Genomic DNA, 22011 nt, shown 5'->3' with positions numbered 1-22011 from the left:
TGCAGAATTTTTTTTTTGAGTTTTCAACTAACAAATTATCTATATCTACAATATTCGAAAAATCAATAGTTCCTAACGGACAATAAGCATTAGCAGGGCTAGTTTTGGTACATTCTCAGACTGTTACAATCCAAAAAGAAATCGGATTGCAATCAATCGGTCTTTTTTTTGAAAAAAAAAAGACCTTTTCTTATAATAAAGAACAGAGCATATCAAATGAAAGCTCAGGAGTGGTTGGTCCAATTGGCTTCCTAAGCAACTCCAATCTAAATCATTTTATGTTTTTTACGTTTTTTACGTTTATTGTTTTTTACGGGAACGTTTATGATCGTTTCGACTTCGAAAAATTATTGATTTTTAAATATATTATGGCTTAATGAGCTTTTCCTCCTTTTTTTCCTAATTTGGTCAACTTGCAGCTTAGTGTCAGCGAAGGAAGAATGCTTCTTCATTCTAATGATTAAAAATTTAGTCTCGATTGCGTTTTTAAGCCTGAAGTTATTGTTTTCTAGCTTTGATACTATTAGATTTCAGATTTTTTTTGTTTTTAGAAATTTGCCAGTTTTTCACGTTTTCTAGTAACATTATCACATTACTGACAGTTCTCATAGCACATTTTTGGCGTTTAAAATGAAACACAATTGAACATATTAAATACCTTAAAGATATAGATTATCGTTTGAACAGCCTCGACACTTCTTTCTTCAAAAAATTAATTGAATTCTTTAATTTTGTTTTAACTGTCATTTTTACTTTGTCATTTCAGTAGAAAAAAATTTCCTATATTCTGATAAGTTTCACTGACTTTTTATGGAAGAATTGACGAGCCGATATTCTGATATCAGTAGATAGCTGATGGCTTTCATGACTTTGAAGACAATCGTTTTCCAAAACTAAAAATAAAAAACTTTTTAACTTCGCAAGTTTGTTATTTTTATTTTTCTTTTTGGTACCTAATCTCGTTAACTACTGGTCAAATATAACATTATGGGTGTCAGGGGAAGGCGTCAAAATGGAATGGTTTCCTAAAATCTGTTTTTTTAAAGAATGCGTTATGACCTTACTGACTTCGACTCCGGTTTTTCACAAAAAAAAGTAAATTAATTTGATTTTTGTCATGTTTGGCGCCATTTTGTAGACACAAGATTTTTTCTGGATAATTGCAGGTAACAAAGAATTCCTTTGATTGAATAAACGACCCTATTCGAATATTTCATTTTGTAATTAATGTTTTTCATGACTTTGGATATAATTTTGTTAAGAAAAAAAAAAAAATTATTACATACTTTTGCCCCTTTTCTCATTTTTGTCTACTTGTTACCTAGTCTCACTAATAAATGGCCAAACACTACATTATCGTTGTTTGAAGAAGGAGCAAACGAATATTTTTTGAGGGTCAAAATATGGCTTGACGGTTTTGAGAGAGTTTTCTGGCAAGTTTCAATTGAATTTTTGTTTGTTGTTTTTTGTTGTTCTTTTTAGCCGATTTAAGAAATGAATAAGGACAAGTCCTAATGCCCTTCAATGAAAACATTGGTATTTGTAAGCCTTTGGCATATTTTACTTGATCTCTAATGGTTTTAATTACTTTGAAGTTAATTGTTTTAAAAAAAATAAGCGAATTTTTAAACTTTACTGTTTCTGTTCTTTTTTGTCCAATTGTTACCAAACCTTTTTATGGACTGGTCCATATCTTTTCTGGTGATTTATAATTTATTTTGTTTAATTTTAGGTTCATCTGACGGTATGTTGACTTTGTTAATATATTTTGTTTTTTAAAACGGACAAAATTTTTTGATGTAATTAATGTTTGTTGTTGTTTGATTTTGCTGTTCGTCTTGACTCGCTTTTTTCACATTGGCATATCACAGCTGAGCCGCCTTGTTTAAGTTTATATTAAGTTAATGATTTTCATAACCCTGTTAATTACATCACATGGAACAATTATGCATTTTGTGAAACTCTTGCGTATCGAATAGACCAGTTCATTTTCATTGTGTGAGATGAATCGAAATTGCAATCAAATAGTATTCACGAAATTGAGAGACGGTTAGAGAAGAAGTAATGGTTAATTAACTCTGTTTGAAGTCACTGAGAACTTCTGGCGTTTATCGAGAACGGCGAAGCGGTTCGAGATATTAAGTCAGAATTTCAGAGTCACTTAACCATGCTTAAAACACGAAACGCGAACGTTTTAAAATGACGAAAGTAAACGAAATTCAACTTCTGCCTAATTAGCAACTTCTGGCATTTTAACTTCTGGCACTGCAGACTTCCGGCATTTTAAAATGTGCACGTGAGTGTTTTAAGCCTCGATGAGCAAAAAAGAATGCAAACAGACTACAACTTGGAGCACAGTTTAATATCAGTCTCCTTAAAATTTGAACGTTTTCTAGTTGTTTGGTTCTGCATCATCAATAGTTAGAGGTAATGTGTGTTGAGGTGACCCTGACGACAGTTGGGTATGGTGACAAAGTGCCTACTACGAGTGGTGGCAAAATAGTGGCCTCTTTCTTCGCGATCATGGGCATCTCTTTCTTTGCTCTACCTGCCGTTAGTCACATTCACATTTATCTCTATTTCTAGCGCTAGATTTTCAGCTGCAAATCTATTCGAAATATTCACTGCTGTCATATAAATTACTCTACACACACAGATATGAAATCAGTTGTATCTGTTTTTGTGAAATGAGAGGCGCCAAATTTTTTCCCCTTTTTTATTGCTAATTTTAGCTACATATTTGCAGTAAAAAAAAACAGATCACTTATCGTTTTCAACACAACTCTTTCAACAATTCATTACATTTAGTGCTTTTCTGGCCGCTTTTTTAAAATCAATTTTTAATGTGGACCCGGATCAAAAACAAAACGAGACAATGCGGTTAGTTTTAGTTTGAGCTCATTTGTGACTGACAGACAGTTTTAATAACTATATACTACACAAAATCAATATTAGCACTTAGCTTCAAGACTGAAAGTTTAGATTACTGCTCAGGCTTTGGTTGCATTTATAAAATTGAAAAACAATTTTCACGGTTTGGTTGATTGTTTTGATTGATATGGCTCTTTATCAATTTTTGTCAGATCTATACATAATGGCTAGCTATGTCCAGTATATGGTGAGCAAAATAATAACAGATAACTTATTGTTTTCAACACAACTCTTGCAACAATTCACTACATTTAGTGCTTTTTTGACCGCTTTTTGTAAATCAACCTTTAACGTGGACCCGGATCAAAAACAAAACGAGATAATGCGGTTAGTTGTTTTAAAAATCAAGTGGTTTTAACAGTGATTTTGCAGTAATTTAACAACGGGCCCGTAACTTTTCGTATTTTTCTTAACATTTAATTTAGCCTAATGGTGATATGCCTAATTCAAGTTACTTTCTTACACCTCCTCAGGTAATTACCGGTACAAGGAGAATGAACGCTAACAGCTAGTAACCCCTGATACTGAGGAAACCCTGTTGAAGTTCTTAAACTTTTTCACTAAAAGAGATTTTTCACTAAAACTTGCTTAAGATTTAAAATCCTGACTTTTCTTCTTAATCCCGACTTTTCTTTTACCTTTTCTTCAAGTTTTATTCTCCCCTTCAAAGTCTTAAGCTCAAAAGTCTTTACTTTTTGCTCAGTTTTATCCCTCATCTTCAAAATCTTATTAGAGAATTTTTCGAGAAGTCAGAGCCTCCTTGAGGCTGAGTTTTAAAATGAGCCAAATTGAAAGGCTTTTATCTGAAGCCAGAATGACAGCCGACGAAACAACACAAGATGAAAGCGATTTTAATGAAGTGCGAAGTAAAAGAAAAAGGTTCAGAAAACAATCACAAATTCCAATCACCAACGTTAGACCAATTGTTGTTTCTATTGATCCAAGGCCATCACAAATACAGTTTGCGAGAGCAATCAGACCGAACTTTCCAGTGGTCAAAATAAAGCACATAAGAGAGTTGAAGACCAATACCAATTGTTTTATCCAACCTGAGGACCTCGCTTCTAGAGAATGCCTAATGCTGACCGTAAACCTAACTCAAGCCTTTCCAAATGCTACTGTGAATGTCAGAAACAATCTTCCAAAGCCAAAAACCAAACCAAGCTTCGTAATTGTAAATGTGCATCACGGCATTAGTAAAGATGAGATAAAAGCTGAGCTCCTAAACATCAACGCAATGAATGTCAGCAAAGTTACACGAATAACAAGCCGAGCAACTGGCCAACCAACAAAATTAATTCGAGTCATAACTGATTCCAATAATCATGTTAGTGCAGCTCAAAAGCATGGTGTCAAAATAGGTTGGCAGGTATACCGATGTGAAGCATGCCGAGAACTACCCCACGTAAGGCAATGTTTCAAATGCCAACAATTTGGTCACTCTGCTAAAGAATGCAGAAAAGCCACTCGATGCCTCCGATGCTCGCAGGAGCACAGTGTTAAAGAATGCACTGTTCAAAAAGAAAACGCTAAGTGTTCAAACAGTGGTGGTGCGCATGCGACAGTTTATCGCGGTTGTCCGGCCTGTCAGCAAAATCTAACCGAGGTTTCAAGAAAGATAAATGAGAACAAATACTCTGACGTAGCAAAGACCTTCAAGCCACAAAAAACACTGAACTCCCGCCACAAACTGAAAAATAGCTGTTTTAGTAGCCGAAGTACTGAGTAAAATACAAACAGTTCTCAATACCATGTCCTACAGTGATATAATAAACATTGTCTCTAAGAGCGCCTCGCGCATCTTCGATGAAAAAATTGATGCTCAAAGAATGCACGAGAGCATTAAGAGTGCAAATATCATCTCTGTTAATACAAGGCCACCTAACAGCCTAGCAAACAGCCAAAACTTTACCGAAAATGGATTAGCTTAAAATTTTGCAATGGAACTGTCGAGGTCTAAACAACAAAATAAACGATCTGATTTTATTTTCGGCTGAAAAAGACAGATATATTTTGCGTAAATGAAGTGAAAAAATGGCAGAAGACAACCCCTCTCAGTAATTATATTGTTGCAACAGAAACTTATGCCAACGGTCACCATGGTTCCGTTATCTTAATAAAGAACAACATTGTCATATAGCGAGTAGAACCAGTTGAAAAAGAGAACGATTACCGATAGAAAACCTTAGAAATACTGAAAATATGCATCACGCTACCGCTTTTTGGGGACTTTTGGATAGTATCTGTTTACAATTCACCTGGAAAACCACTTTCACTGGAAAAAGTATTCTCAGAAAGAATGTCAAATGGTTTTTGTATGTGGTTACTTCAACTCTCCCCACCAAGAAATTAACTGCTCCTATGATTCCGAAAACGGCGAGAAGATTTTAAATCTAATTGAAAAAGGCCATTTTAAATTGCTAAACAACGGTCACTACACATACCAATCGGTTGACTGAAAAAGCAGGAATATGCTCGATCTGCACTTTTGCGAAAGTACAGTTTTTACCAATTTTAACAATTTTGAAGTCTCAGAGGATCTAGGTAGTGACCATAGAACCACAATTACAACGTTGAACCTCAAAATAATCAAAATGTTTGAATTGAAATCTAAAATTGACCTCAGAATATTTAAAGAAAACACAAGAAAGTCTTATAGATCATCGATTCTTTGGCCTGCGCAGTATCCGGGAAAGGATGATCTAAATCAGTTTAGCATTAGCCTGGTTGAATTAATACATAAATCGCTGGAAGATTCCTATTAATCAAAAACAAGTTCCCTTACAGTATTGAGACACCAAAATTGATAAAACTGAAAAGAAGGAAGCGAAGAGAGCTCAAAAGTGCTTTCGGCGAAGATTTTAGGTCTCTAAGAACCGAGATAATTTATCTACAAAAAAATCAAACGATCAATTAGGCAATCAGAAGAAAGAAAAAGAGCAAAAATTTTTGAACGAGCAGGCGATAAGGTCAGCAAAGGTTTTTGGAGAGCAACAAAAGAATTAACAAATGATCACGAGTCAAAACAGAAAACTGGAGACTATCCCAATTTAAACTATAAAGAGTCGCAGGCAGTCACTGATCAGGAAAAAAGCGAGCTGTTCAAACAATTGCTAAAGGATACCATGAAAGATCACACACCAGTTTCATCAGGAATTGCTGAACACTGAGATAAAATTGAAAATCAGACAAAAGCGGTTATAGGCACAGTTGTAGACACCGAGCAGCTTTGTGTTGTGATCACAACAAATGAATTTGGTGAAATTTTGAGAGAATCGAGAAAATCATGCCCAGGTCCTGATAAAATCTGCTACAAACTACTCCGATAGTTACCAAGAAATGTTAAAGCCCTAGCCTGCCTTCTATACTCTAGCTCAATTAACAACTCGTATGTTCCAGTAAATTGGAAGGAATCGCAGATAAAAATGATACCAAAGCAAGACAAAGACTGCTCAAAGGCTGAAAATTATCGACCCATTAGTCTTACAAATTGCCTCGCCAACGTGTGTGAAACTGTTGTGAAAAACATTGTCTTAGAACACTGCGAAGGTCTAAATGTTTTTGGCGAAACTCAGAGCGCATACAGGAAACATCGCTGTACCACAGACAACCTTATCAAACTCACTCAGCACGTTAGTGAAGCTTTTCAGTGGTCGGAAATGGTTAGTTTAGTGTGCTTGGATGTTGAAAAAGCAGTTGATGCTGTATGGCGTCTAGGGTTGATCCACAAATTATACTCAATTAAGCTAAAAATCCCAATTATTAAGCGGATAAATTCTTTCTTGTCACAAAAGAATGTATACGTAAAGATAAATTCCACCGTACGTTCCAGCTTTTGCCCGACAGCCGGAGTGCCCCAAGGCAGCGTAATTGCTTCCATTCTCTTTCTTATATACGATAGCTGATTGCCAGAATTGAAGGCACAGATCTCACAGTTTGCTGACGATTTTGCCTTGTACTACAGATCTCGCTCAACACAATTAATTCAAAACAATCTGCAATCATCATTGAATAGCCTCAAAGACTGGTGTGACTTCTTGAAAATTAAAATAAATCCTATTAAAACCCAGTACATGATCTTCAAAAACCCAACAAAGAATGAGTCTGAACTCAACCTAAAAATAATAGGCGTACCAATTGGAAAAACAATATCACTTAAGTTTCTGGGTATCACTCTCACTCCTCATCTCAGATGGAACGATCACTGCAATAATTTAGTGAAGAAAGCAAACAGGAGGTTATTTCAACTGTGGAGACTTAGCAATCTAAACATTAACGAAGAAAGTCTTCCTTTGGTATATAAAACTTGGTTCCAAACGATTTTTTGTATTCTAATGCCTGCTGGATGGACCAATCCCAAGCAATAAATAATAAAATACAGAACGTCCAAAATAGAGCCCTTAGGATTTGCCTACGAAAACCAAGATATTACAGGGTCCAAAAGCTCCATGAAGAGGCACACATGTAAATGATTAAAGAACTACAGATTAAACCAGCCAATGGGTATATTAGTCGGGCAATAAAACACAACAAACAATCTGTAATAGATCTAAAACACAAAAAACGGCAGTGCCCGCTAAACACTTGCAAAAGTACTCTCGACCACCTTCAATACTTAAAAAAATGATGATTAACTGGCGCACTATGGACGTTCGGCGTAGATAAAAGATCAAAATACTGTCGAATGACAGAACAAGGATCGATCCCCAGCGTATCCCTAGTTTCAAGATCATTAATCGTTTTCCATTAAAAATCGGTAGTCGGACTGAAGTCAAGGGAAAACTTGGGAAAATAATCAACAAGAATACGAAGACAAAACCGGGAAAAAAGGAGGTGCAACTATATTTTGAAATCTGGGCAGAGAAAAAAAACAAACATACGAAATAGCAAACGAAAAAACAGCAAATTGTCAGCCAGCAGCGCGGTTTTGAGGGGGGTGAACTGGAAAAAACCTTGTACCAACAACCACTGTTCGAGTCCAACTCTCTTCAACTCTTGCTAATTGGTTTATGCTCTATCTCGAAAAAAGCATCAGTTACCTACAGCTAGCTCAAAAAGGTTTACTTTACGTGTTACAGCAGACCAAAATGGCGCAGCGGTGAAATACGAGAAAACGAAATTGTAAAGTCGAATCGACAGCAGTTCGAAGACGCGAAGTATTAACTTGCGAATGTTTTCCTACATTTTATATTTCGGACACATGCGTCTCTTAAATTTATCAGACATGTCACGAGTATATGGCCAGCCGCTCGTTTAGTCAATTCGGGGCCAGATACAACTCACTTTTATTCCATTTGACTCCTTTGTCTCCTTCTGTTCAGCCAGCCGCTCGCTTAGCAAATCCGGGGCTGAACAGATTACCAAAGCTTTCATCCCATAACTTTCATCCATTTTATTTTTTTTACTCAACACTCCACTGATTTATTTAAGCAACAGAAAAGTCTAATATTATAGTTTTGTGCTGCAGGCGGTTTGGTTTCAGTGGTTTTACGGTTAAGGTCAGCGTAGCACTTTTTATCACATCATTACTTCTTTTAATTGACGTTGAAAACACATTTGTTTTAGATCTCAATCCTATTATCTTCAATTTAAACGAAATCTTTTTCTTTTTCAATAACAACAACGAAATTCTTCGTCTTTAAAGTGATGAGATTCTACGACTTGATTTGAACCAGAAGACATATTCTATTTGGATGAACTCTAAGAAAAGTTACAGTAAAATGAAGCATCAAGTAAAATGGTTTGGTCCAGTGCGCTTACCGATCAGCAGATGCGCAGAAGTTGCTTCGAGCCCCACCAAAGAACATTGATTCTTTCTTTTTTTTGTTTTATCTTACAAATTTGTTATTATTTTGTTTCTTTTATGTTTGTTTAGTATTGATCAGTTATTATAAGAGATTACTTACCTGAAGAAATTGAAACTCGTCCCTCATACTCTACGAGGCTAGCCAAGAGGTCAAACGACCAATTCAAGTACAATGTCGATATCAGCCAGTAGAAGTCCTTCACGGCACTTGAAATGGCTGAGTCCACCTGACGCTGAAGAAATGTTTTAATAAAGTGATTTCCAAAACTCAATTTTAACAAGAACTCAAACTTTTTCTTAATGTATATAAACTTTCTTCACCGGATGGTTGTACATAAATTGTGTGTATATATTTTTCTTAACATTTAATTAAAATGTTTTTGCTGAATGGAAAACGCCCGGAAAAATGGATAATTACATATAAGTTGTATGCATAAAAATTTACCATTGTGAAAACTTAACTGAAATTGTCAAATGCAACAAAAAACTTGAGATGAATATTGACAGATGTGTCATCTCTTTAAACTATCACAATCTAAAGCTTAACTCTGACAAAACTGAACTCCTTGTCTTCATTGAAACGAAAACTCCAGATGAAACAATTATAAAAGTAGGAAAATATTTTATAAAGTCCACAAAAGTAGTGAAAAACCTCGGTTTTCAAATTAACACAGGACTTAAGTACCAAAAGCAATAGAACACATTTCTGTTGAAAATTGAACATGGAATTAAATACATTTATGCGCTTCGAAATATCATAGGACAGGGGTAATAAAATGACCATTTTTAATGTTCTTCAGTACTTTTGTTTTTTTATCAGAACTCCATAACAACACTAAAAACAATTTAATTGGGCTATCAAAGCTGTTTTCATCCAAATAAAAAAGATTTCTTCTTCAGATCTAAAAATCCAATAGGGTTTTCTTCCTATCTTGATGCTTTTCGAATACAAGACCGCCACATATTATCACAACTTACTAAAAAACAGTAGAACCGCCTTTCATCATGACACCCTGTGTTTGCGAACGTTTAATTTTTATCTAAAAAATTGCATTGAATAAAATCTCAACTTGAAAAATGCATAAGCAAAGTGTCACCAAAAAGGTGTTCTAGTACACAATTCAATTTTGCGCAGTTTTGTGTTCAGTGCATAATAACTCAACTGCAAAATTAAACTAAAAAACTTTTTCTGTATAAACACATGTAGACAACTGAGAACATTTTGTATAGCAGAAATCCTTCAGGTTCAAATAATATTGTTTTGGTATTTAAACTTGGTGTTTTTCTCAGTTTCTTAATGTTTCCTCAGTTCATTTTGTTATTGATTTACGCTGCATTTCTCTGTAAATATTTAAATCTTATATTCACAGATCTAGGGTATAATAGTGTTTTTTTTAAATGAACAAACCAGACAATCAAAACAATTAAAACTAGCAGTCAACGTCTTTTTGAATTGGTACTGATTTTTTCTCTTTTCAGTCATTTGATTATATATGTCTAGTGGTTCTACCAAGTTAAACCTCAATATTGAGCTTTATATTGCACATAGTTGTGTATTATAACCGATTGTTTATAGAAGAACGTTGTTCGAAATGATCAGTTATGATTGATGTTCTTGCAAAACTATTAATACTTTGAAATACTGTTTTGAATCTGTTTCATGTTTTTTTTCATTTGCTACTTTTGGCACAATCAAACTGATCAGCAAATCGTCAGAATAACACTCAACTACCTAATTTGTTGAATAACATTCCTCGAAAATGATTGAAGTATATAATAGGAACTGCGTAGCCGTGCTATGCTGCCTTCTATCTCGAACAAAATTAGTCGTCTCAATTACGTCTATGAAAAACAGCTCCAAAAGAAGATATTCCCCTCTAGATTTTTTAACTGAGGAAGTGAAATGATTATTAAAATGAGAATTAGAATAAATGTTTCATTTCTTTTAAACTAAAATGAAAAGATAGGTGGATATTTTTCAAATTGAAGTCATTATCAATTTAATTTGGTTGTTATTTTTTTCCTATTGTTAAGTTCTTTGAAAAAATAAAAATGAGTTTTATTGGTAAAACCTTGTATCATTCTATTCAAAATCAAAGTAAGTCGATTTTTATGCTCAGTTTCGAGGTAGGGGTAAAAACTACAATTGCGCTTCGGTGTTATAAAGTTATTCCTGGGAGTGGTTTTTCCATTATAATGCCTCATCTCCCACCCAGCCTAGTGATCACATCATTTCCCTTCCCACCTATATCATAAAACGGGAATTTATGCTATAATTGTGAGGGTGATATTGGAAAAGACCAAAAATTTCATAGCTCTCATTTAATTAGTATCAACAGATGACTGTTAATGATGATTGCAAGTATTTGTTGTGGGTGTGATAGGGTATCCTTGGGAGTGGGTTTGCCCTGAAAGTGCAAGAACAGCAGAGACAGAAACACTTTGCACGCAGGAGACATCCAGCTGCCACTCTACTGCAGGTTAGAGATGAGATCTTCTTTCGTAATTTCTAAAAGTGACAAGTTATGGCCAAAACATCTCCATGAGTTTATATCCAGGATTATTCGACTGCACTCTTGTCAAGCACAAATAGCGGTCGTCCAGCGCTCTTTTTGAACCCGAATATCGATCGAACAAATAATGGTTCAGGAAGTCTGTTTTCTATCTAGTACCCAAAATATTCGTACACCAGCAATTTGTGCACCCAAATATTGGTCGACCAACAGTCTTTCTTAACTTTATTCTTAAATTTTTATACAACGTTTTTTATCCAAGTTTTGGTCGACGGACGTTCTTTTCCCGAACGAATTTCAAGTCTTGATCAGTACTTCTCCAGTAATTAACATGTCTTGAATTGACTAATCACTACTGATCACGTCTAAGTCACGTCTTGGCAAGTCTTGAGTCAAATCTTGATCAAGACTTGACAAGTCGTGATCATTGCACAGCTAATAAGCAAAGTAGAGTTTAAAGAACAAGATTTTTTTATTAATGCATTTCAAAATTGACAAAAATGGTAAAAACTTTTAACGAGAATTTGTTGATCTGACCAAGCTATTTCTGAATAAACAACATATCAACTACAAATGTCCCATACAATCACTCCGAAACCAAACCTTTTTCAATAGGCAGAAACAAGTGGCAATGACATATATCTTTGGATGATGTCAATTTTTTTCATTTTCTATCAAGTGAACTTGGTGCAAGTGCTCGCGTTGACATGTGCTTCTTTTATACATTTTGGAGAGTTATTTAGGCAACCCTGGTCGAGGCTGGATGGTTTTTTATCTTGTAAGATTCTTGTAAGACAAATGGTTATCTTGTAAGATTCTTGCAAATTTGAAAGACAGAAAAGTTTTTTTAGCATCTGAAAAGGGCACCAATACCCTTAGAGTAGCACGGCACAAATGCACAAAAAGCGGAAACCAAAATCTTTTCCAATATCAATAATTATTTTTTTTGCCCCTTCAAGAAATTATCTCATTATGATAGAAATTAGCGAGCTTAATTGACTTTATTTGAGGAACAAATTGGATATAGAGTAAACTTCATTGCGTTAAAAGGAAAGCTATTTAAATTTTTAATGACAAAATTTGCGAAGCCTTCTGGTAAGCTCCTTCGTAGGTTTGTCGTTATCTGTAAACTCAAAAGTAAATTAAAACTTGGTTTCTATTCAACTAGGAAAGACATAAAATGCTTGTTGTTCTTACCAAAGAATTAAACAGCATCTGATCAAAAATGAATTTGTAAATTTCCTAAACTATCTGAGAAACAAAAGAGCAATATGTTTTTTGATCGTCCTGTTTTTTATCATAGACTCTTGTTCTGTCACTTACTTGTGGGGCAGAACATCTCCACTTTAAGGTATGAACAAATATTTTGACCGACTTGTTCTCTGCTTATGCCGATATTTTTTTGCAATCAATTTTTTTGTCTTAGATTTGTCATCCCTCTTAAAATATATATTGTCATTTTCAACAAATTGGAGTCTCAACTCAATACTGCTTCTTAGCGTCTGAAAAGGCATCAGTACCCTCGGAGTATCACGTCACGAAAGCACAAAAAGTGACGGAAACCAAAATCATTTGTCACCGAACTTATTGAGAGTCTTGAGAAGGCCTTTTTGCTACAACAATTGAAGTTCTAATAACAATAATTGTTTTTGTGACCTTTTAAGAGACTTTCTCGTTGAAATAGAAGTTAAAAAGCACAATTGAGTTTCTTTTGAAGAACAAATTGGATATAGAGTAAACTTCACTGCGTTACAAGAAAAGATCTTGTAAAGCGAATGGCCCTCTTGTAAGATTCTTGTACCACGAAGGTTTATCTTGTTAGGTTCTGTCAGAAAATATTGTAAGATGATGCATCCTCTTTTAAGATTCTGTCATAATATTGTTTTTCATAATGACGATGCGCAATTTTCCTCATTCTTCAAATATTTGAGTAACCTAGTCTGAATTAAATAGTCTTGTTGTTTAGAAATCCACATATATAGGAGAACTTCAATCTGTTCTTCGATTCTCCCTGAATATGATCCTGACCCAATTGCTAATCAATATTATGAAGAAAATGCTTCTATTTTAAACAAAAATTTGAAAGAAAACTTTTGACACTTAATAGAGACACTGAAACTTGATACTGTTTCCGACTCAATTTTTGTTTGGTATAAACAACTCCCATATACACCTTATTTTTAAAAAAGCTTTCTCCAATTCGAGATGTCGCCAATTTGAGAAGTTCGCGACGCCAATTTGTAAAAGCATAGTCAACCGCACCCTTTTGGGTCAAGCTGGGGTTGATGAAAGGTCTGTTCATATACAATATCAGTGGACTGGAACCTTTTGATAAGTAGCTGTAATTCAGGTTGGTTACTGGCTAACTATTGTTATAGTGTGTGTGGAGATGTTACGCAGCAGGGGAGGAGTCCTTGTCAGTGGCCACATGGACTATCCATGTAGTCACCCCTCCCCCCACCCACCACTCCTCATCATTCTCCCCATCTGCACAACACAACAACCAAAACTCAATCACTAACAACATATTCTTCGGCTCAGCCACTAACCCACTCTCAAGGTAAGCACAAACGTCCAAAATCATCACAGGCTTATATTTGATTGCACAGCTTCATAAATGATTTCGAAGTGCTGCTGGACGTTATCTCGAATTAAATTTTGCTGTCCAGTTCCGACCGGACAGCAAAAATTTTGCCGAAAAAGGCCGTGGAGTAGTAAATTTTCGTCATCGTATCAACAGATTGACGCTTTTTATCTTTTAAAATCTTAGAACATTGTCACCTACTGCAAAGCTACACAATTTCCTGCAAATCACCGATTAGTATTTGACAAACTTTCCCAATATTATGTTATTTTCAAGGGTCCTTTCCATAACAAATATCTGCCGAGTAGTCCTTTCATAGCTAATATTATAGAGTGGACGGTCTTTCCATAAGTCTACGTCTCGACTGGAGTTGGCACAACAATTTCTTTGTTTTTGTTGGAATGGCGTCAATAGATTTCTCAAATAGTTTGTAATCTGAACAATCTATTATAGGAAGTTGACAGGGGGCAACTTGATCGAGCGTATTCCCTCAATTAGAGGTCGAAAGGGCCACAAGTCAGGCACCAACAATAGTGGTCATCATAATCAGAACCATACTCACAGTTCCAACAATGGTCACTCGATGTCACTGACAGGCAAACCCCCTCCCAACAACATTGGGAAGAAGTTCTGCAGGTCATCTCTCAACCTCAACCACAATCCCACTTCTTCTGCTCACCATGAGAACACAACAGCCCATCACAACTTCACTCAGCTGCACCCTGGTAGTATAAATAATTTTAAAAAAATTAAAGAATGAATTAAATAAATTTAAAAAATAGTAACTTCACAATCAGTCTTGTAGGATAATAGCAATCAGAGCTCCAGTTATTTGCCACCAAATAAGAGGGGACAGTGGTCCAATAACTATTTCTCTTTGACTTACCCAATGAGAGGAGTTGAAAAAAAAACTGGAAAAAGAAAAGATGGCGTGCAAATGCAGTAAAAACATAATTAAGGTCTATGAGCTTCAACTAAAGCCATGAAAGCATTTAACCAAATAGTTGTACTTTGTTCAAGTGAGATAACACTCCAAAAATTATTCGGCTACAAAGTGAACATAGCCATAGATGAAGAACGCCAAATTTGAAAACTGGTTATTAACTGCCAATAAAACTGTTTTCGCAGGACTGAAAACGCCAACGAAATAAAAATCCATTCGCATACTTTTTACGAGATAGCTGTTTTGCTCAATTTTTTGATAAATTTGGGTTCACAGTAATCTATAAAAAATTGAGAGTGAACAAAACAGTCCCAAACCCCAAACTAAAGTCAGCTGTTGTTTTTACCCTTGGCTTACTGGCCTGCACTAAAATTCTTTTTTTAGCAACGTTGTATCGATTTTCTAATAGGCACCTTATAAGTCCTAGTAAGAAATAAGTTTTAAAGTTTCGTCTAAGGTGGGCAACCTGGGTTAAAACTTAGAAACCTCGCAGCTTTTTTAATTCCAACGTCGGTCAGTGGGTGGTCAAAGTTGGCTATTTTCCGGCAGTGTTGAGTCTTTTAAAGAGCTAAAGAGCTGTCTAGGTCAGTGATGTTGTTGCATTGTCTTTCAGATACACCAGGAACAGGTGGGGTGGGTTCCAATGGGAGGAAGGGATCCATACTTAGTCTCAACTTCGAGGCATACTTCCCAGGGGGGTTCTTCAGTAATCCCTCCTCCAGGAAAAACTCTTTCAACGAGTCAGAGAACGAACAAGGTTAGTTCATACAATAACAAGTGTAGTTCGATTGTTGTTTACTTTTTGCTCACTTTTAACCAAAATGTTTTTGTAACAATTTGACAAAATTGCAGACAAAACGGGGTCAAACGTCGGACTTAGCAAAAATTTAGAAGAACACACTAAAATTTACTTTGAGCATAGAGAAGTGTTATGAAGAAATTGACAAAAAAGTAAGTGAAAGCTGATGGAAGATTCTTGGTACAAATTTTCTGTTGAATTATCACGTCTTTTAAAAGAGTTGTTTTGTTGTGTATAGTTCTTTTACTTTTTTCAGAAGAGGCACCGAAAAGACTAACAAAGTTGCGGCCTAAACACAAGATAGCGATTAGATTCATCAGGAGAATGAAGTACTTCAGAGCCAGAATTAAATTCAAAGAGGCTCTCAAGCCATACGATGTGAAGGATGTGATAGAACAGTACGCGAGTGGACATGTGGACCTCATCACCAGAGTCAAAGACATACAGTCCAAGTTAGAACACTTCAAATCAATTGCTGTCTAGATAGCCCCAATGGTGTAACAGTTGATAGTAACATAGATAGGAGGAAAACCGGTGTAAGAGTAGGGGACAAATGGGGGGATGAGGGAACATTTGAGAACTTACGCTTCACAATTCAACCGAAGACGATGTAAGATCTGGGGCGTAATCTGAATGGGGAGTATGATGACTTTTCCGCTGAAATAACTCCAGGAAAATGTACGATTATTATAAAACTCAAGAAGTTCATAGGCTTTCAGGTTTTTTATTTGATTTAGGGTAAACTTAGGATTAAAAAGTGGCCAATAAGATACGAAAAGTGTTTTTGTGCTTTCCCCATCATTCGAACAATAGCTTCATTATTGTCTGGTCTTAAGCAAAAAAAAATAAACATCTTTATATCAGAACGATACATATAAAAATGCATATACAAGGACTGGCATCAAAATTCAAAAAACAAAACTCAGTGATCTTAAATCATACAAAAACGATTAATCAGTTATCTGGAATCGGGCTGCGTTTTGTGAAAATTGTCAAAAGCAGTCTTGAAAATGAAACTGAAAACTCTGATTCGCAGATTCCAGAAATTTTGAAATTAATTTTTAATTTTGAGCTCCTTTTTGTTTCCTTCAATAATGGGGTTTATTGGCCTGGACTTGAGTGTCAGAGCATTTAAGCGCTGAACTAGCACATTTCAAGTGTAAAAGTTTAATTCAGTGCTGAAACATTGCATCTGCAGATTATTTTAAGTTCCTTTATCAATTGGCCATTATCAATTGTTCTGGTTCTTGAAAAAACCATTTGAAAAAATGTTTGATTACGAAGAAATCATACAAAAATCTATTTGATATATATATTATAGTGTGATAACCAAAAATTGAAACCATTTTTTTTATTTATCAACTGTTGCTAATGTCAACTTTGGTTTTTTTTATTCCTTTTCGAAAGTCTCTATTTATTTTCCGAATGCGTTGCATCGTTTAAACTTTTGTTAACGATCCGCGTGTGACTACTAAGAACTCAATAAAATTATATATGACCTATTACGAGTACCAAGTAATTTTTTTCTCAAAGTATGGCTGCACTGATTGAGGTTTTTCGTTATCAGTAGTTTAGGTCGCATTGATTTAAGCATTTTGGGGTTAAGTTTGATTTTGAACTTTGCATGATTACTAAGAAGTCATACAAATCATATTTGACGTAGTATGATTACTAGGAATCATATATGACCTACTATGACTACTAAACATGACTACTTGTATGATGAGCAACCCGGGGTTTTGTGGACTTGGGTCGCAAAATTCGTTCGTGCTAATTAAGTGAGAAATTTATTAAGTTTTGTGAAAACTAGGTTTTGTCTGAGTGCTAAGCGATCGATTCATTCTAATTCACAAAAATACTTACATTGAGAACCTTCATGTGAACCCTCTATGTCAGAAAAGCCCTTCTGAAAACGTTTTGCCATGTGGGGGTCTGAAATTTCAGACCTGCTAAAACTTCACCAGTTTAATTCTCTCTTGTGCTCAAAAGAACTTCTGGGCAATGTATATTGTTGATTTTCCAAGAACTGGATTAGGATAATAGTCGTCAGATTTTTGGTCAGCCATTCTCTCCAAATATACATGCCTTTCACTCCCTGGGTCAAAGTTGTGCTGTTTTTACATCTATTTCCATACAATCAAAGTTTGAAAAAATACAAGACTGTTTTTTCTTACCCATCTATATAGAAGACACACGTGAAACGCTTTTAGGAATTCATGTTTGCCACTGTTTTTTTATAAAACTGTTATAAATTAATTTTCATCTTTTCGTTTTTCTGATAAATTTTATTTTCTTGATGCCGGCACCAAACTGTAGTCAATAGGTAAGTTATGGTCACGTCAACTAAAGTAACCTTTTTTGCACCAATTCGCGAAGATATATTGCTTTAATTTAAGCTTCATTCATTTCAAAACTTTTTTGTTAACAGTAGAGAAGCTAAAAGACGTAAAAACTGTTTTCAAATGGAGTAAAAAAAATCTTTTTTTGTTCCAGATTTGCTCTGATTGTGGGCCAGAAGGACCGAAAGAAGCAAGAGTCTAGCTTCTCCAAACTGACAGTGGCTGCCAGGGTGGTCAAGATAGAGAACCAGCTCACACATCTGGAGAGGAAACTGGACCACTTGATATACATGTACAGGAAGGACAAGACACAAGCTGTCCACAACATGCACGTACAGAATGCCATCAGTAGCAGCGAGGATGAAGGTATGCTCACATTTTTCGACCCACATTGTTTGAGATCCTCGACCAAAAACGGCTTAGTTAGACCAAATTGGGCTACAGATCGGGGGTCCGAGTCTCGACTGGGTCAGGTACAGGATATTCCTGGCCTCTTTGCTTCTCGAACCGGAGGTTCCAAACTTGGCAATTCAGAAGCTGTGACTGTTGAAAAACTTTAAGAATGTTACAAGATAAGAGCTTTTTTCAGAAAATTGTGTGAGAATCGCAGATATAGCAAACTTTGTAGGCGAGAGTTAAGCAGAGCATATATCTTTTATACAGTAAATTTTACTCAAAAATGAAGACAAGCCAGTGTAAATTGTGACATGAACAGAGTACTAGCCATCCAGAAATAAGACAGAATGTTTCAAAACTGATTCAGCGCTGATTTGCTCTGACACCATCATCCGGGTATCTAACTCAACCTGTTAGTTCTGCTCAAAATTGTTGTTTTAATGTGTATTCCAATCTCAGTCGGTGCTCTTTTAACAATATATTAATGACCAATATTTCTATTTTCTATTGTTTTTAACCATAAAAATGGACGCTAAAATTGCAACCAAGCATATAAGCATTGATTCAGCAAATTTACAGGACTATGGATCACACGACTTCAATGTGATTTTCTTTTTCCTCCCTATTAATTTTGAAAGAATTATAATATGTGGATTACCAAACAATTGACAAGCTTCGAAAGATCTTTTAGGCATAATGCAAAAGAGAAGAGAGCTAAAAAATGAACGCGTACAAAAAAAGTGTATAAGTCGGCTGCAACTATAGGGAGAGTGACAAGAAAAGGTAAAAAATTTCGTCGCAATGAGCAAAAATTATTATTAAAAACTGCACCAAGAGAATCATAAAATCAACACAGGAGAAATCTACGACAGTAAAAACAATTTGGAGACATTATTTCATCCATTTTGCTTGTGTAGTTTTGTTATTTTTTTGATGGTCTACTTTTATGGTTCGATATTCGAAGGTCCAAGCATATAAATGTCATTATTTTGCCTGTGCCTACGAGAGTAAACATGTGGCATAGCATCAAGCATTGCCCTTACATCAGTTCAAATTGTCGAATTGATTAACAACAGCGTATTTACTTTTATCTACATCCTATTTGCCTAATTTTTTCTGACGTAAATTGCCCATATTTTTTTCAAGATTTAAACACCATTTGAGCTCATTCAATAAATATATCCATAATTTCGAAAATCATCAATACCTTCAGCAAAGATGCTTATTTAGTTTCACATTTTAAAAGCTGAAATTTATTAGAACAAACTGTCCGGAAAAACGCAAAGCATTACACTGCCAAACCTACTTTTTGAGCCAGAAAATTTGATTGCAAATGTCACCATTGTCCGCTAACCATGTTTCAGATCAAATCAACATGTTTAGGATCAAAGATTCTAGGTTTTTGCAAACAACAGTGAAAGTAAGGGAAATCAGTTTGAGTAAAATGGTGACAAGCGGGAAAAACGGAAGGATCTGTGTTACTATCATTTAAAAATTTTTGCCACTAATATCGGTGCTAAGGTAACTATATTCCAGAATTTGAGCGTCACTTACTGCCGCAGATTTGGTGTCTTTTTCACTGATATGCGCTGCTAGTTTCCCTATCATTAAGGTCACTATTATCCGCGTCTTTATTATCCGAATTTTTTTATTGCGACTTTGACATTGGACCCGTTTCCTGAAAATCAACGAAATCCGATTAAAGATAGGAGAAAACATAATGTTAATAGAAGCATAAAAATAGCAGAATGTGGAGATTGTTTGTTAACCACTGAAATTATCAAAAACGACAACAATCATTAATCAATCCCCCAATGGCATTTATCAAAAAATTGCATTTATCAAAAGCTTTATCGTGGTAAAATAACTTGCGTCCGTAATGCGTTGAATTACGTGTCATACAAAAATATTGAATTAAAACTAACTCCTTTATTTTTTATTTGCGTTTTTTCTAACCTTTTTAGTTATATTCAATGTGCCAATGAGCTAAGGACTATATTTTTATTTGATTTCTTTTTTATTTGCAATAGATTGATCATTTTATCATTCTTTTTTAGGACCCAAATATCAGTGAGTGAAAACAAAATAGCACTAGGGTTTCTTATTTTAATTATCAGAATACTAAGTTTATGTATAATATCAAACAGCACTGGCGTATTTTCTTAAAATATCCAAAAATCTAATTTTTTTGTATGAAGAAAAACTGCACCGAGGCTTTTTGTTAGAATAATCAAATTTCGAATATTGTCTATTCAGAATTGAGGGTTTTGTATCAAGACAGTCTGAAGCTAAATACAGTAATGTCTGATTTTTGATGCATCAGTTAGTGCTTGACGCCATTAAAATGAATGATCACCACTCAGTCCAAATTCTCTGTTGGATGAGCTAAAATAAAGAAAACATAATGGTGAGTTAATTGCAGCTCATTTTTTGTACGCTTTGATCTACATGTGAAAACTGTGAACAAGACACACGCACATTTCCGTCATTGATTTTGTAGTTTATAATGTAATCAATGGCCGCAAACCAAATTAAAACTCAATCTGGAGCAAAGCACAAAATTAAAATCGAATAAGCATGCTCAAAATGGTGGACATTGACGATACCCCTGCTCACAAATTGCGGACATTGATGACAAAAAACGCAAAAACGCGAGATCAGTGAAGTAATTTGTTAAAGGTTGTCCGCAACTTTTACACCGTTGAACACAATTTAATCATATTTCTTCCACGTGCTAAGTGGTGACAAAATCTCTTCCAACATGTTCGCAAACGCGGACAAGGCTGATATGTAGGATTGGCGCGGTAATGGAAATATAAAACAGATGAACTGACACGGGCTGAAAAAAGATGCATTTCACGGGATACAATTTTTATGCTAAAAATTTTGCTCATCTAGTAAAAGATTTTTCAGCGAAATTTTTCATCTTGCTTTCTGAAGTTGTTGTTTAAAAAAACGATCAATTATGCGTTTCTGAGCCATTTTTTTTATTGGTGGCATAACCGTGTATTTTAGGCACTCCGATGTCCAGGCAGCAAAGAGTGCCCCCCTCTCAGCTGTTTGTGAAGACACGCCAGATGGACCTGCTCTCCCCAATTATATCACGCTCTCGATCTCACTCCCAACCCAATGCCCTCTTCCTAGAGCAGGAGGAGGAATCAATCCACCATTCCACCGGAAGTGACATCCTATTTCAGAGCACACCCACAGTGTCAAGACAGCCCAGCTGTTTCTTAAACGTGCCACCCCAATTAGAACAAACTGGCAAATCATAAACTTTACCTGGTATTAACAACTCGGGGATTTGAGATATTGACATTTGTTTTCTGAAAGCAAGGTCACTTTCAACACATTTTCGCACTTTTCCTCATTTATTAAGCTAAAACTTTAAAGTATTAACTGTCATGATTATGCAAAACTGTACGAAAGTTAATATTACCTAATAATTTTTGGGGGAATATCATGAAAATGATGGAAAATTGCGTCAATATTCGTTTGGAAATGTGTCTGGTGAAAAACGATGAAAAGTTTTCACTGACAAATCCTGATTTCGCAAAAAGTGGTGATCATATCTGAGTTCCAGTTGGCTAATTGTACTCATCAGAATTGGTAAAAGTGCTTCATCTAAAATGCCGGACTTACTTACTTCAAATATACTCTTGCAGAGTTGTAAATTACTAGTGCATTGAAAAACAGTTGA

General features: G+C 35.3%; 1 protein-coding gene across 3 annotated transcripts in view; it reads left to right on the top strand.

The window, feature by feature from the left end:
* Positions 1–21664, top strand: part of LOC142340154 (potassium voltage-gated channel subfamily KQT member 1-like) — a 103319-nt gene extending 81655 nt beyond the window's left edge. For all 3 annotated transcript variants that reach the window (XM_075390658.1, XM_075390657.1, XM_075390656.1), the window contains exons 8-15: positions 2443–2553; positions 11122–11217; positions 13629–13810; positions 14288–14559; positions 15391–15534; positions 15833–16028; positions 18070–18281; positions 21327–21664. In XM_075390658.1, the coding sequence (XP_075246773.1) occupies positions 2443–2553; positions 11122–11217; positions 13629–13810; positions 14288–14559; positions 15391–15534; positions 15833–16028; positions 18070–18281; positions 21327–21586 (1473 nt within the window). In that variant the 3' untranslated portion in view covers positions 21587–21664. The remainder of the gene's footprint in view (positions 1–2442; positions 2554–11121; positions 11218–13628; positions 13811–14287; positions 14560–15390; positions 15535–15832; positions 16029–18069; positions 18282–21326) is intronic.
* The last annotated feature ends 347 nt before the right edge of the window (positions 21665–22011 follow it).

This window comes from Convolutriloba macropyga, chromosome 5 (genome assembly GCF_964194025.1).
Source record: "Convolutriloba macropyga chromosome 5, txConMacr16.3, whole genome shotgun sequence".
In the NCBI taxonomy this organism is placed as follows: domain Eukaryota; kingdom Metazoa; phylum Xenacoelomorpha; order Acoela; family Convolutidae; genus Convolutriloba; species Convolutriloba macropyga.
This window is presented reverse-complemented; position numbering and strand designations above follow the sequence as displayed.